At 32.8% G+C, this 15,614-nt stretch overlaps 1 protein-coding gene across 1 annotated transcript; it reads right to left on the minus strand.

Moving 5' to 3' along the window:
• Positions 1–1,209: 1,209 nt before the first annotated feature.
• On the minus strand, positions 1,210–15,293 carry LOC140436146 (uncharacterized). Its single transcript, XM_072524854.1, has 3 exons — positions 15,135–15,293; positions 14,280–14,500; positions 1,210–1,573 (listed from the first exon to the last, which is right to left on the minus strand). The coding sequence occupies exons 1-3, from the start codon at positions 15,223–15,225 to the stop codon at positions 1,253–1,255; spliced, it is 633 nt and encodes a 210-aa protein (XP_072380955.1). The 5' UTR covers positions 15,226–15,293; the 3' UTR covers positions 1,210–1,252.
• Between the last annotated feature and the right edge of the window lie 321 nt (positions 15,294–15,614).

Genomic DNA, 15,614 nt, shown 5'->3' on the forward strand with positions numbered 1-15,614 from the left:
CCCATACAAGCCTCACAAAACCTGCACCATCATCTGAACATACTCAGTGATTGGTATACGAAATGGAGAACAAAAGTAAATAAAACAAAATCAGCTCAAATAACATTTACCAACCGTTACAATATATGCCCACCTGTAAAGATAGAAAATGTGAGAATACCAACAGTAACAGACGCTAGATACCTTGGCCTCCATCTTGATCAACGTCTCACTTGGAAGAAACATATCCAGACTAAAAGCAGGCAGCTCGACTTAAAATTTCGGCAAATGTATTGGCTTCTTGGACGTAAATCAAAACTTAACATCCAAAACAAAATTCTTCTATACAAAGCCATACTCAAAGCTAATTACTATTTAAATGGGAATAAGCCACAATTAAAGGTTAAAATACGTTTATTGACGTTTCAATTTCCACTTCGGAAATCGTTCTCAAAATACAAACATTAGTAAATTAAACAATTTTTTTTTTACAAATTTACTAATGTTTGTATTTTGAGAACGATTTCCGAAGTGGAAATTGAAACGTCAATAAACGTATTTTAACCTTTAATTGTGGCTTATTTCCATTTAAATAGTAATTACTTTAAAATGCCACAAGAAAATAGCTTCAGAACAATATACTCAAACCTATCTGGTTCTACGGACTACACCTATGGGGCTGTTCAAAGCCACCGTCGCTGAATATTATCCAAAGATTCCAGTCTAAAGTGCTTAGATCGATAGTGGATGCACCATGGTACATAAGTAATCAAACACTTCACTACGACTTAAAGATTCCTTTCATCAGAGAAGAAATCCATCGAGCCACGGAGTCACAAAACGAACGTACCATTCACCATGAAAACGAGCTAGTTAGGGAACTATTCAACAATGGTCCAGCCACAAGAAGACTAGATAGAACCTGGCCCCAAGACCTACTTCAAAACTAAACCAAAATAGAATAAGGTGAGACATCATTGGAAGTCTCTCCTTCACGCGCAAAACCTGTAACTCATTTACTTAATACTCTGTAATTATGTAGATTGTAAATAAACATATATAATAAAAAAAAAAGATTCGATCCAAGCTATAATTTAACTCATTCCTTTTCAATCACTTTTTAACTCGCTAGTTATTACATTTGTTTTTAATATTTCTATTGTGTGTTCTCATATCAATTTTAGTAGAGTAGAGTAGATTTTTTCACATCAATAGAGTAAAAAATGTATATATTATTTTCTGATTTATTTTTTATAAACTAATCAGTTTATTATTAATATCTAAACAACAAAACTTCAAATAAAACGCCTTTTCCAATTTCAACTGTATCTGGACTGCGATATTGCTCGTAAACAAAAACGGTGTCACCGTTTTCATCTGCCTTGGGGTGGCTATTGTAGATTTTTCCTACCCAATTTCTGCCAGAAAAGTACTGTCTTCCAAGATATAGCGAGGAATTATAATTGAGGGTATGTGATTCCCATCCCGCTCGAACTGGGCGAAAATCATCTGAGTCAAAGAGTGATCCGAAATATGAAGGTCGAGCATCCTCCCAGAAGAGTTTGTTTAAGTAATCATTTTTTCCAACCAGGATCTAAAAAATAATAAATATAATTATAAACTTTTATCTAATATTTTAATTTTATCTAACTCATTTATATTGACAATTCAGACATACATTATATATTTTAAAGTAGACGACTTTAAAATGATATTGCCAATATTGTTGAGTTGCGTTCCTGTGACGACTTTACTTGTAAAATAGTTCATTTGATTACATGAAATCAACTTTAACTTGAGAATATCCGTCAGAAAAAATCATAGCATGTAGTTCGTCTTTAAAAAGACAAACACATGCCATGATGATAGTAAAATTTTCCTGTTAGTGATTTCATAGTAAATTATGATGGAAAAACCAGAAAAAACCTCATAATACTATCCCGACATGGTAAGTATTTGGTCGTGCATTTAGTTTACTTTTAATAAACACCAAATTCTGATTTTATATGTTCTTAATTTAAAAAACATAAATGATGTATCCCCTATATGTTACTGACTTACTAATACTGGTAATGGTTTTCTTTTTAATAACTTCCTCTTTTAATATGGGCAACTAGATCCTACTACATTCTGCAGAAGAATTTGCGACACAATTGGTCTCATTTAGCATAATTAAGCTCTAATTTCTTATTTCTGTCTAATTTTTAAAAAATTTCCAAACTTCCCACTAAATTGATGGTTTGGGGAGCAATATATCAGCATGGTGCTACACCTCTCTGTATAGTTAATGGTACTGTTGAAAGTGCGAAATATTGTGATATCCTAAATGGTTTTCTTCTTGAAACGGCTCATGTTTTATATCCAGAGAGGTGGTGTTTTCAGCAAGATAATGCAAGATGCCATACTTCTGCTTATACTCAAGCTTGGATGCAAGAACACGAATTCGCAACAATTCCGTAGCCAGCAGCATCTCCAGATCTTAGCCCCATTAAAAACATATGGAAACGAGCAGCGCCACGAGATAAAGAAAATTTGATTTGGTCAGTTTTATAGGCCTGGAACAACATTACCAAAAATTATGGTCTTGACCTAGTTTCGGGTGTACCTAGACGTTTAGTTAAGTATTTAGATTTAAATGGGAGTTGTATAAGTATATGACATGAAATATTTGTTGCAATTTTATATTTCAAGTGATAGAAATAAATACCGTAAAATTATAATTCTGCTTTATTTTTTCCGGATACTTTCTAGACGACCTATATATATATATATATATATATATATATATATATATATATATATATATATATATATATATATATATTGTTATGCTATTTAAATTGTATTATATTGCTTACTTCGGAAAAATCCTGTCTATATTTATTAAATGAACTAATCTCCAATTAATCACAATAAATCAGCATTAATTAATTACAATCTCAGGCTATTTAAATTGTACGATTTACCTTTGATCGTGGATTCAAAATATTTTCCAATTGGCGTCCTAATCGGGATAGGTAATATGACCTGAATAAAATACATAGAATTTCAACTGAACTATATGTGAGATGTCCTTTATTTTAATGAAATTTTATATAACAATCAATCCTGTAATATTTGCAATATACTAACTTTAAATATATGAGAAGTTGTTTTCTATCATGGACCCAAATGTTATTTTACATTGATTTTTAATATGTGTTATAACTAAGCTCTTTTTATAATTCCTTTTTTTTTAAGTGATCGCAAAATTAACTGTCTCTATTATTTATTCAATTTATTTAATTAATAAATGAAAATCACACTCCGGCTCTAATGAAAATTGACTGACCTTTCCTTCTCTGCCGTTGCAATTCTATGGCCACGCCACAACAAAAAAATCCTTTCTCTGCTTCTGCTCCTATTGTGGTCCAGATGACGTACACCTTTCTCCTATCTGTCCTTGTATCTCCAAATGTTTCCGGCTTCGTCTGCTATTAATATTCTTATGCCCTTTGGTTTTCTATCTCTCTGTAACCCGTTCCTCACACTGGTCGGCTTTTACACCGCAAATAAACACACCCGGTAAATTACGTCTTCGGGACTTCAAACAAACACAAATCACAAAGTTCCTTCCTTCTTGGACGACGAAAACTGACTAACTAACCTTTTTTTCTCTCTCCTATCTCATAGCCAAAACCAAACCTCCTTGCATTCAAAATTTGACCAATAAAAATCATCCACCTCTTGTGAGTATATCGTTACCACCCAACTCTCTCTATAAAACGTCATTCGGGTAATTCCAGAAAACAACCTTCTTTAATTATTCTAACTAAATCTATCTGCTTTACAAATATTTCTTACTAATAGCTACAAACGATACCTGTTTCTCAATTCAATGTCTTTTGTTAATAAACTTTTACCGATATAATCTTTCGGGGAGAAAACCACCGCAAATCCCGGTCTATTGTTCAACACTTTCTATATACACTTTTATTCCGGGTAAAACCATTCCACAATAACCGACTTATTTAAATTTCTTATCGATAATATTTGAAAGTCTTGTCTCTGAGGCCTAATGAACAATTCTTCGAACAACTTAAAATACATATTTTGTCTTATACAGGATGTTTGAAAATTCATATGCCCGTGTCTTTATGAAATATCAATAATTTTAATTTTTATTTAAGTAATAAAATTTGTATATCGGTTTTTTATTGCTTATGGACATTCAAAAGTACAACAAATCCCCGCCTTTGTAATCGATAAAATTTATCAATTTATGCAACTAAATTTTCTCGAGGCAAAATAAACGCACTTCCTGTATGCTATCTGTACTTATGCTACGTATTATCCTATCCTACTATCTACTTTATACAAATTTAAATCTTCATTCGTGATATTTATATACATCATGGATATTATAAATACCTCTGATCTTTTCAGAATCCATATGTTTCAACTCATAGCTGTTTACTCCATCTTCGTTGTTTACTATGTATGGCCCTTCGAAAACAGGCATCAATTTTGCGCAAATACCGGTCTGAAGATTTGACACTCTTAATGCTCTTACCATTACTTTGTCACCCTTTTGGAAAGTTACTGGTCTTAGTTTCCTATTATGACCCTGTCTCTGGATGTATTTCTCATTGCTTCTTCTTAATCTCCTCTGAACGGTTTCTATAACCTGTCGATACTCTCTTTGTCATGGATCTTCCCACGGTCTTATCGGCATGACGCCTTTCATGATGTATTCTGGTGTTTCTTTCGTTACTGTACTTGGCATGGAATTTAGGTACATCTCTATTTCTCCCAATTTTCTGTCCCATCGCCGATGTTGACCATCCGTTGCAATGCGAAGAAATTTCGTTACCTCTTGTATAAATCGCTCAGAAGGATTACTTTGGGGATGCCTGATGCTTACAAAGTTCGTCTCGATTCCCCGTTCTCTAAGCTGTCCCTTGAAACGATCATTTCGGAAGTACGTTGCATTGTCTAGTAAAATTTTTCTTGGGGTTCCTACCGTAGCGATGAAATTGTCTATTTTTCTCAATATTTCTTCCCCTTTTGTGGTGCGGCAACTATATAATTTTACGTATTTTGAGAACACATCCACCATCACCAGAATATGCTTGTTCCTTTGCGTGGTCACAATTAGATCGCTTAACATGTCGATGGCTATAATGTCCAGGTTGTTCCGGGATACAATGCTCTTTGCAATATTTTCGTTTTTAAAATTCCTGCTCTTGTATTTCTGGCATACTTCGCATTTCTGTGTGATCTCTTTTGCAATGCGGTAATCTTGTCGACTGATGTAGTTTTCCCTAAATACAAGCCATACCTTTCTACTGCCAATATGTCCATTTTCCTCGTGTAGTTTCTTGATGATTCTTTCTGCCAATGTCGGTGTCACTAAATATAATTCCTTTCCGTCTATTCTCTTAAAAAATATCTCGTTTTCTAGCTCTGCTCTTCTCTTTTCTCTTTCTTCTAGGCCTTCCTGGTCGGTCCTTATCTCATTTAACGAAAATATCCCTTCGTCTTGTGTCAGTATATTCAATCCCACATGTAATGTAATTGTCTCCTTTTTTCCTGTATCTTCGTCCCGTGTTAAAGCGTCAGCTATTATGTTGTCTTTCCCTTTGATGTATCAAAATTGGAAATCATACTCTTGTAAGAGCAGAATGCCTCTGTGTATTCTGTTATTTACCAATCGATTCTTCATGATGTGTATCAATGCTGCATGATCCGTTTCGATGGTGAATTTAGCTCCCAATAAGTAAACCTTAATTTGTTTACGCAAAATAGTACACTGGCGAATTCCAACTCGGTGACACTGTATTTTCTCTCATGTGTTTTAGTCACTCGAGATATAAAACATATCGGAACCTCTTGGCCGTTTTGTATTTGCGACAACACTCCTGCAAATTTCTGTATCGACGCATCCGTACGGAGTATAAACGGCAAATTGTAAATAGGGTGATATATTTTTGTTCCTTTAGCAAATTCTTGTTTCAATATTTTGAAAGCTTCCTCCTGTTCTTCTTTCCAATTCCATTTTGTCCCTTTCTTTAACAATTTTATTAAAGGGATTTCTTTTTGGCTTAAATCGGGAATTAATTTCTTGAAATAATTTATCGTACCGAGAAACCCTCGCAATGTTTTTAGATTTGTTGGTCTTGGGTATTCGTCGATGAGCTTTACTCTGTCCTCGGCTAGACTTACAGTTTCGGTGTCAAGTTTGAAACCCAAATAAATCACTTCCTTTTGAAAAAATTGACATTTTTCATTAGTTTTAATCCCGCTGTGTCCAATTCTTTCAAAATTATTTTGATATGTTCCACATGACTCTGCATATCTTGTGAAAAAATTAATAAATCGTCGATGTAATGGACGATGAACTCTTCATGGTGATTCAAAATGGTATGCAAAGCTCGTACAAGTGCTGCACAGGCGCTTTGTAATCCAAACGGAACTACCTTAAATCGGTATACTATACCATCAATTGAAAAGGCAGTGTAGTTTCTACACTTTTCAGCCAAAGGTATTAACCAAAAACTATGCTTTAGATCAATTTTTGAGAAAATATGTGATCCCGTGATCCTTCCAAAAATGGCCTCGATATTTAACGGTGATTCATATTGTGATACTGTGTGTTGGTTGATATTTCGGGCATCTAAACAGAGTCTTAACTCTCCACTGCTCTTCTTCACTATCACAATTGGGTTAATATAGGGTGAGTCACATCTCTCAATGATTTGATCTTTCAACATTTTTTTGATTTCTTGCTTTACTTCTTGCCGATACTTATAAGGAATTGGATAAGTCTTCGATCGAAAATTTCCCAAGTTTTTCACCTCAAATGAGTGCTCGTATTTTGTGGCCACTCGGTTTTCCTCATTTATCAGCGTTTCATAGTCTCTTAAAATTATACGCAAATCATTTTCTTTGCCTTCTCCACATATCAATTTTTTGTCTCTCCCATCAAATTTTTCGCACATATTCACCGTGTACTCCGTGTCTTCTTCAAACACCACTGTCTCCATTGTGTCCTCTTCATTTTCCTTTGTGTTTTATTTTGTTGGGCTCGTCTCTTCTTTTGAGGAATCCCAAGTTTTGCTTTCATTTCTTGTCAAAATTTTTCCATCTTCTTCTCCTGAGCTCGTCTCATCTTTTGAGGAATCCCAGGTTTTTTTTTCTTTGATCTTTTTCAGACCTTTTCCCCTCTTTCTTCCTTTTCCTTTCTTCGTCGCCAGGTTCATTTCCACCGTTTGTTCTTTCTCTGATTCGTCCGTAATTTGTTTCTCTTGTTCCTTATCCTGTTCTTCTTCTTTTTCCTTGGTTATTTTCATCGTATTGGTTTTGAAGTCGATCACTACATGTTTTTCCGTTAATTCGTCAACGCCTACAATCATGTCATGTGACATATTCGGCATTATTACACATTGAAGTGCATATATATTTTTTTTCAATCGTACCATTACTCGTATACCTTCATTTATTGTTGCCAATGTCCGTTTATTTGCGCCCACTAAATTAACCCTAGGTATTTTATAAATTAGACTTGTTAAATTTACTTCTTCGATTAATTTTCTGTTGACCAGTGTTATTTCAGAACCTGTGTCTATCATAATTTTAATTGGTTTCTCATTTATAAATCCATCCACAAATTTTAAATTAACTCCATTTCTCTTTTCATTGTTTCCTGCCAGTTTAATAAATTCCTTGGGGTGACAAAAAATTCCTGTTTGTTTCTTCGTTTTTAGTGAGCGCCTTCTTGAAAACACGCCTGTTGTTCTTCTGTGTTTTCTCTCCCGTCATCTTCTCTCTCATATTCATTTTCTTCTCTTTGCATATTATTTATTTCTCTTCTGTTCTCTTTTGGTCTATCATTCCCGTATCGATTACCGCGAGATTCCTGTTCATTCCGTGGGTTATTGTATCTGTTTCCTTGGTATGGGCGGTTATTTCTACTCTGATTTTCCCGATCTCTGTTTTCATTCCATCTCTGGGTTCTGGGTTCATAATTCTCTCTTCCGTTCGGTCTATTTTCATATCCCCGTCTAGGTATGAATTCTCGTCTTGTATAATCTCTTCTAAAATTTTGACCTCTATCTCTATATTCTTGGTTTTCTCTTTGTCTATAATTTTCTTGCGGTCTTCTTTCTCTTCTTTCATGCCTACGTGATTCTCTCATTTGCAAAAATTGACATAAGCTGTCAATGTCCTTGTAATTTTGGTGATTTATGTGGTCTTCCAAGGTATTTTCAAAATGTCGCGATATCAACTCTACCAATTGTTCTGATGAATAATTATATTGCAAATGTTTTGCATTATTATAGAGTTGTAATGCGTACATCTTTTCTGATACGCCCATCCTCTCATGGTATTTTCCATTTTGTAACTCTTTATTTACTTGTAGTTGCTGGATTTTTCCCCAGAAATAATTTAAGAATCTTCTCTCAAAATCTTGCCAATTGTCCAATTCTTCTTCCTTGCTGACAAACCAAAGATTTGCCTCTTCTTTGAGATGGTTTCTGATGGTTTCCTTTGCTGTTGCAAACGGTCCTATGTATTTGACTTTTTCCTTTAGGTTATTTATAAAAGGCACTGGGTGTATTTTCCTTATATCCCCGCCAAATCGTACTTTTACGTCTTCTGTGCTATGTACGATGACTTCCTTTCTTTCTACTCCTCTTATCTCCATCTCTGCAATTTGTTTAAATCTCCTTTCCGTTTCTTTCCGGTCTTCTTGTAGCGCATTTTCAAATTTTATTTCTATCTGTTCTAATTCCCTTTTTTGCATACTCTGAATATCCTTCATTTTAGTTTCGATTTCTTCTCTCTGCAATTCTATTTTCCTCTCTGTTTCTTCCCTACTTCTTTCTAAACAGACTTTTATTTCGTTTTCATATTTGTCCATACGCGTTTCCATTTTTTTTTCCATTTTTCTTTGGTTTTCTTCCAAATTGTCCAATTTTTGTTCCGTTCTTTGTTGTGATTCATCCATTATGTGTTTTGTTTCCAGTTGATTTTTATCCATTTTTTGTGACGATTCTTGTATTTGTTGTGTCTGTATTTGCATCATAGCTAATAATTTTTCTAACATCCCTGTTTCTTTTCTTTCCTCCATTATTGTAGCATTTCCTTCATTATCCGATCATTCATCAATAATTGTTTCCTCTTCTATCTTATCCTCTTTCCTTTCTTGCGTTTTGCTTTGACTCCTTGTGGTCGACATGTTCGTTAGATTATTTATCCCCGCCAAATATGAAACTTTGAAATTTGTGCAATAATATCCCCGCCAAATATAAAATTCTACTGGTCTGTTGCAACAAACGGGACTTTTCCTGTTCAAATGTAATAACTCTTGAGTACGAGTATCAAATTTCAATATCCCACAAATAAATCAAATGGTAAAATATCAAATGTCAAAATCAATCAAATCATTCAAGTATGGTAAAATTATCAAATTTAAATATCACACAAATAAATCAATTATGGTAACCTATAAATTGTCAATATCACGAATAAATCAATTATGGTAAATTGTATCTTAACAAAAATATATAATCTTTATGTCCTCAATTTTTACATAATATTTCACTTTATCCCCGGCATATAAACTTTCAAATATCTGCTCGTCTACTCCTATCCTTTCAAATTTGCCAACTAGAAATATTTTTTAAAGCTTTACACGTTGGGGGCCATTTTGTTATGCTATTTAAATTGTATTATATTGCTTACTTCGGAAAAATCCTGTCTATATTTATTAAATGAACTAATCTCCAATTAATCACAATAAATCAGCATTAATTAATTACAATCTCAGGCTATTTAAATTGTACGATTTACCTTTGATCGTGGATTCAAAATATTTTCCAATTGGCGTCCTAATCGGGATAGGTAATATGACCTGAATAAAATACATAGAATTTCAACTGAACTATATGTGAGATGTCCTTTATTTTAATGAAATTTTATATAACAATCAATCCTGTAATATTTGCAATATACTAACTTTAAATATATGAGAAGTTGTTTTCTATCATGGACCCAAATGTTATTTTACATTGATTTTTAATATGTGTTATAACTAAGCTCTTTTTATAATTCCTTTTTTTTTAAGTGATCGCAAAATTAACTGTCTCTATTATTTATTCAATTTATTTAATTAATAAATGAAAATCACACTCCGGCTCTAATGAAAATTGACTGACCTTTCCTTCTCTGCCGTTGCAATTCTATGGCCACGCCACAACAAAAAAATCCTTTCTCTGCTTCTGCTCCTATTGTGGTCCAGATGACGTACACCTTTCTCCTATCTGTCCTTGTATCTCCAAATGTTTCCGGCTTCGTCTGCTATTAATATTCTTATGCCCTTTGGTTTTCTATCTCTCTGTAACCCGTTCCTCACACTGGTCAGCTTTTACACCGCAAATAAACACACCCGGTAAATTACGTCTTCGGGACTTCAAACAAACACAAATCACAAAGCTCCTTCCTTCTTGGACGACGAAAACTGACTAACTAACCTTTTTTTCTCTCTCCTATCTCATAGCCAAAACCAAACCTCCTTGCATTCAAAATTTGACCAATAAAAATCATCCACCTCTTGTGAGTATATCGTTACCACCCAACTCTCTCTATAAAACGTCATTCGGGTAATTCCAGAAAACAACCTTCTTTAATTATTCTAACTAAATCTATCTGCTTTACAAATATTTCTTACTAATAGCTACAAACGATACCTGTTTCTCAATTCAATGTCTTTTGTTAATAAACTTTTACCGATATAATCTTTCGGGGAGAAAACCACCGCAAATCCCGGTCTATTGTTCAACACTTTCTATATACACTTTTATTCCGGGTAAAACCATTCCACAATAACCGACTTATTTAAATTTCTTATCGATAATATTTGAAAGTCTTGTCTCTGAGGCCTAATGAACAATTCTTCGAACAACTTAAAATACATATTTTGTCTTATACAGGATGTTTGAAAATTCATATGCCCGTGTCTTTATGAAATATCAATAATTTTAATTTTTATTTAAGTAATAAAATTTGTATATCGGTTTTTTATTGCTTATGGACATTCAAAAGTACAACAATATATATATATATATATATATATATATATATATATATATATATATATATATATATATATATATATATCGGTAAATCGGGGTTAAAAATTCTGAAAATTGGTTCCGAACAAAATAATGACTTTATTTTATCGAAAGATTTTTGACATTCGTTCGACCATATAAACTCCACATCTTTTCTTAATAAGTTGTGTAGTGGCTCTAAAAAATTTTTTAATTCCATAATCATCACTATGATGATGATTATTATAATTACAATCTGGTCATAAGTTACCAATGAGCAATTTTAATTTAACCTAAATTACTACTGTTCCTTAAAATTAAGAGCTTACTCTATAGCGTCTCTGATCTTAAATAAGAAAATAGTGCACTATTCTATCATGCACACGCATACAAGTACTATGCTCTGCTTTTTACTATCACCTATCACTCAAACTAGTTCAAAAAGTAAAATAGTTTCTAAACACAATTCAGATAACTGCCTTAATCTGGAGCCTTCTAAAAATTGCAAGACATAGCCAGACGTTGATAAAGATGTTAAAAGAGACATGGGGAATCTAAAATTTGCATTCCACGACATGTCTCCTCAACTAAGCAGAAATCGTTAGCGAATTGGTTTCTTGTACTCATTCAGAGTAAATCCGAATAAAAATAAAATTAAAAAGACAGTCAAGATTTCATTTCACTTACAAATCGTCTACGTATCTGTTTCCATTTTATCGTTGCTTCCCAAAGACAGAAAAGATTAATTTTCACGTTGAAAACGCCTATGAATAACTGTTCTGATGAGCTTTATTAAAGCGAAATACGTATCAACAAATACATAGACGATTTGTACGTGAAATGAAATCTTGACTGTCTTTTTAATTTTATTTTTATTCGGATCTACTCTGTATGAGTACAAGAAACCAATTCGCTAACGATTTCTGCTTAGTTGAGGAGACATGTCGTGGAATGCAAATTTTAGATTCCCCATGTCTCTTTTAACATCTTTATCAGCGTCTGGCTATGTCTTGCAATTTTTAGAAGGCTCCAGATTAAGGCAGTTATCTGAATTGTGTTTCGAAACTATTTTACGGATTTAATATCAGATGTCGCTATTGCGTCCGTTTCAAAGCCATTTTATCGTTGCTTCCCAAAGACAGAAAAGATTAATTTTCACGTTGAGAACGCCTATGAATAACTGTTCTGATGAGCTTTATTAAAGCGAAATACGTATCAACAAATACATAGACGATTTGTACGTGAAATGAAATCTTGACTGTCTTTTTAATTTTATTTTTAGTTCAAAAAGCTTTGTCCTCTTTAATCTTCTAGTTTGCCCAGTAGTATCGAGGAGCTGGATTGCCTCAATATTCTCGTGCCTATGCCCTCGTTCAGTCGTTGCTCGTGACTTCCTGCCATCTTCTTGATGATTATGTCCACAGTTTCCATTCCTAGGTCTTAGTTTGTCACATACCAAGGAGCATCTACAATATTACTCAGTGTTTAATTTTAGTATATTTGTATTATTGTTATATTACTTGGTCTAGTACACCCCATAGTGGGCATCCATAAGTCCATTCAGGTCTCAATATTTGTTTGTATAGTAATAAGTTATGCATCGACAATATGGAATTTCTTCCAACTAGCCAGACATTTTTTTTTGTACCTTATATTTAGTTCTTCTCTTTTTTTCTTTACGTGAGCCTTCCAGTGTAGCTTTGCATCTAATGTTATAACCGAATACTTAGCAGTATCTGCATATGGTACTTGGATATTATTGATTATAACTGGTATATATTGTATTTTTTTTTTTTGTGAAATTAACACGGGCAGATTTAGCTTCATTCAGCCTGATTCTCCATTTTTTTGTCCATTTATGGATTTGGTTAACTGCTATTTGGACCTTGTTGGTCGCTTCTTCCTACTGCTTGGATAGCTGTATTATCAGCAAAGGTAGCAACTGTGTTGTCTTTTAGTACAGGTATATCACACGTGTATAGTAGGTATAGGACCGGACTCAACACACTGCCTTGTGGAACACCTGCTCTAATTTCTTTTAAGTCTGAAAAACAATCTTCTTGCTTAATTCTAAAATGTTGTTCTTTGGGTCTAAAATAAATGCAATATTTTGAACAAACCTATGACAATAATTTATTGTTCCCAGGAATTGATGTACATTATTTCTTGTTTGTGGAACAGATAACATTTTCACGGTAATCTTCTAGATTTGATGGAATTATTTTTTATTATGTGTCTCAAGTATTTAACAGAGTTTTTCGCGAAAGTACGATTAGAAAATTTTAGTCTCAATCCTTCATTTTCCATTGCTTCTAATAATTTTGATAAATGCATTATGTTCATCAAAGCTTTTGGAAAAAATTAGGTGTCATCTATATAATTGGCTTGTAAAGTCTAAAAGATTATATTTTCTTATAATGCTACTTAAAATCCTTTGAAAAATTGCCAGAGCCGTCTTCAAACCAAATGTGGGGCCATCAAAAATAGTCCTTTTGTGTTACAAATGCCATTTTTTCCTTATCTTATATTCTCATAAATATTGACCTGACTGCTGAATTTATGTCTAAAGTGGAAAAGTATTTACAATTTCGAGTTTTTACCATTAAGTCCTCCATCAATGCAAAAGGTTGTGACTGGGTAACAATTTTATTAAGTTCCCTAAACTAAAATCTATGCAAGGTATTGTTTTTCTGACTTTTCCTTTTTTATATGCGAGTAATTGGAGCAGCAAATGAACTGAACGATTCTTCAATTAAATTTTTCTCTAAATAGCTCTCCTTTTTGACTCTCTATCTCGTTTCTGTCTTCAATGGTACATCTGTATGACGGCTTGGAGCAGTATTTATTTACCATTAAGTCAATATGAGCTTCATAATCTCTTACAGTGTATACATCATTCTCTATTTATACTCTCAATAAAATTTACTTCATATTTGTATTTCTCATTAATTTGTATGCCTTCACGACAAATATAAACGTTAGTTTTGCCATTTGAACTTAAATTATAAATAAAAATGTTGTTTTGTAATAATGCCGTTTTCTTGTCATACATGAAAATATATGACTTGAAGACACCCCTATATACATAGAAATGTATTAAAATATGTTATCTACCTTGTAATCGTTTAGTATATATTATTGGAGTTTATAACTCTTTTTCTCTTTCAATACCCAATAAAATGTAATATAAGATTATATAATTATTACCTTAATATTATCGCAGATTTTTTCGATCTCTTCTAAACCTACAGCAATATGCACACATTTTTGTCCAGCAATAATACTTGTAGGTATGAAGCCCTCAAATTGTTCATTACTGTAGTGAACTAATCCAATATAAATATCCTCCTGGTCCATAGTTTCTCCGGATGGGATTGCATCGTCGGGGATTGAATCAGGATTATAATCCTGCCATTCCAGGACGTCACCTAAAATTTTAAAAGAAGAAAATAATTTTAAGTTTATTTTTTTAGTAAAACAGGCAAAAATTCAGCAATAAATATCGACATAATTTCTACTGTATGTAAGATCAAACAACTATAAAAGATGTTTTTAATATATTTTCATTTTTAATCTATTTCAGTTTTTCCAAACGGACAAACGATACAAACGAATAGAAAACGCAGGTCAACTAACGGCAATATTATTATAAAACAAATTATTTAAAAACGAATAATATTTAACCAGTAGAGATTTATCCTAGAAGATATTGCATATTGTATTTATAGATTCCAAAAGGGCCTTCGACCGGGTTGACAAGCACAAACTAATTAAAATTTTATTTATACGTATGACATAACGTGTCCAATTTTAGCACAAAATGTCAAGTAGTTTAGGAGATAATGCAAAAAAAACAATTTTTATTTTGTAACTTCAAAGGGCTGTAACTTTTTTTGTGTACACTTTTGCAATAAGGTAAGTTGGATTCAATCAATTTATTTTTGTCCCCGGAATGCGTGATTTAATAGAAATAGAAATCTAGTTATAAATTAATTACTGCAATATTTTACAGTAAGAACATAGACCATGAAATATATTTACTATTTGTTTTATTTAGCTTACCTTGGCTAGTTCTTCCATAAGCTTGGTGGCTATAGAAAAGTACCAGAATAAAACACAACGTTTTTGCTATCATTGTGGTATATAAGTACATACAACTAAAGGTACACTAATACTTTTATTCATATATACTATAAACTCCGGAAATATTAAGTGTTTTGATATTAGAATTATAAGTGTTTTATCTACAATTCCATAGATATGTATAATGATCCAGGTGGTTAATACATCTATATGCTTTTGGAAATAAAAAAATAATTAATATAATTATCTACAATGGCAAGTTTCCTTTAAAATAATAGAAATAAATAATAAAACTATATACTTTAGGATTTACTTAGCATATTGCCGTTTACGATCAAAGGGTGCCCCCGTTAAGATACTGATTCGCAGAATTCAATTTTTTTTAATTTTTTCACGTTCTACGCGCTTAAAAAATAAGGTTTAGCGCAATTTTAGCCCCCCATCTTCCTCCCCCCACCT

Source organism: Diabrotica undecimpunctata, chromosome 3 (assembly GCF_040954645.1).
Source record: "Diabrotica undecimpunctata isolate CICGRU chromosome 3, icDiaUnde3, whole genome shotgun sequence".
Lineage (NCBI taxonomy): Eukaryota > Metazoa > Arthropoda > Insecta > Coleoptera > Chrysomelidae > Diabrotica > Diabrotica undecimpunctata.

Coding starts and splice junctions, on each gene's coding strand:
- LOC140436146 (XM_072524854.1), bottom strand. CDS start 15,225: ATGTACTTATATACCACAATGATAGCAAAAACGTTGTGTTTTATTCTG. Junction 14,501..15,134: donor TTATGGAAGAACTAGCCAAG/GTAAGCTAAATA, acceptor TTAAAATTTTAG/GTGACGTCCTGGAATGGCAG. Junction 1,574..14,279: donor AAATCTGCGATAATATTAAG/GTAATAATTATA, acceptor ATTATTTTTTAG/ATCCTGGTTGGAAAAAATGA.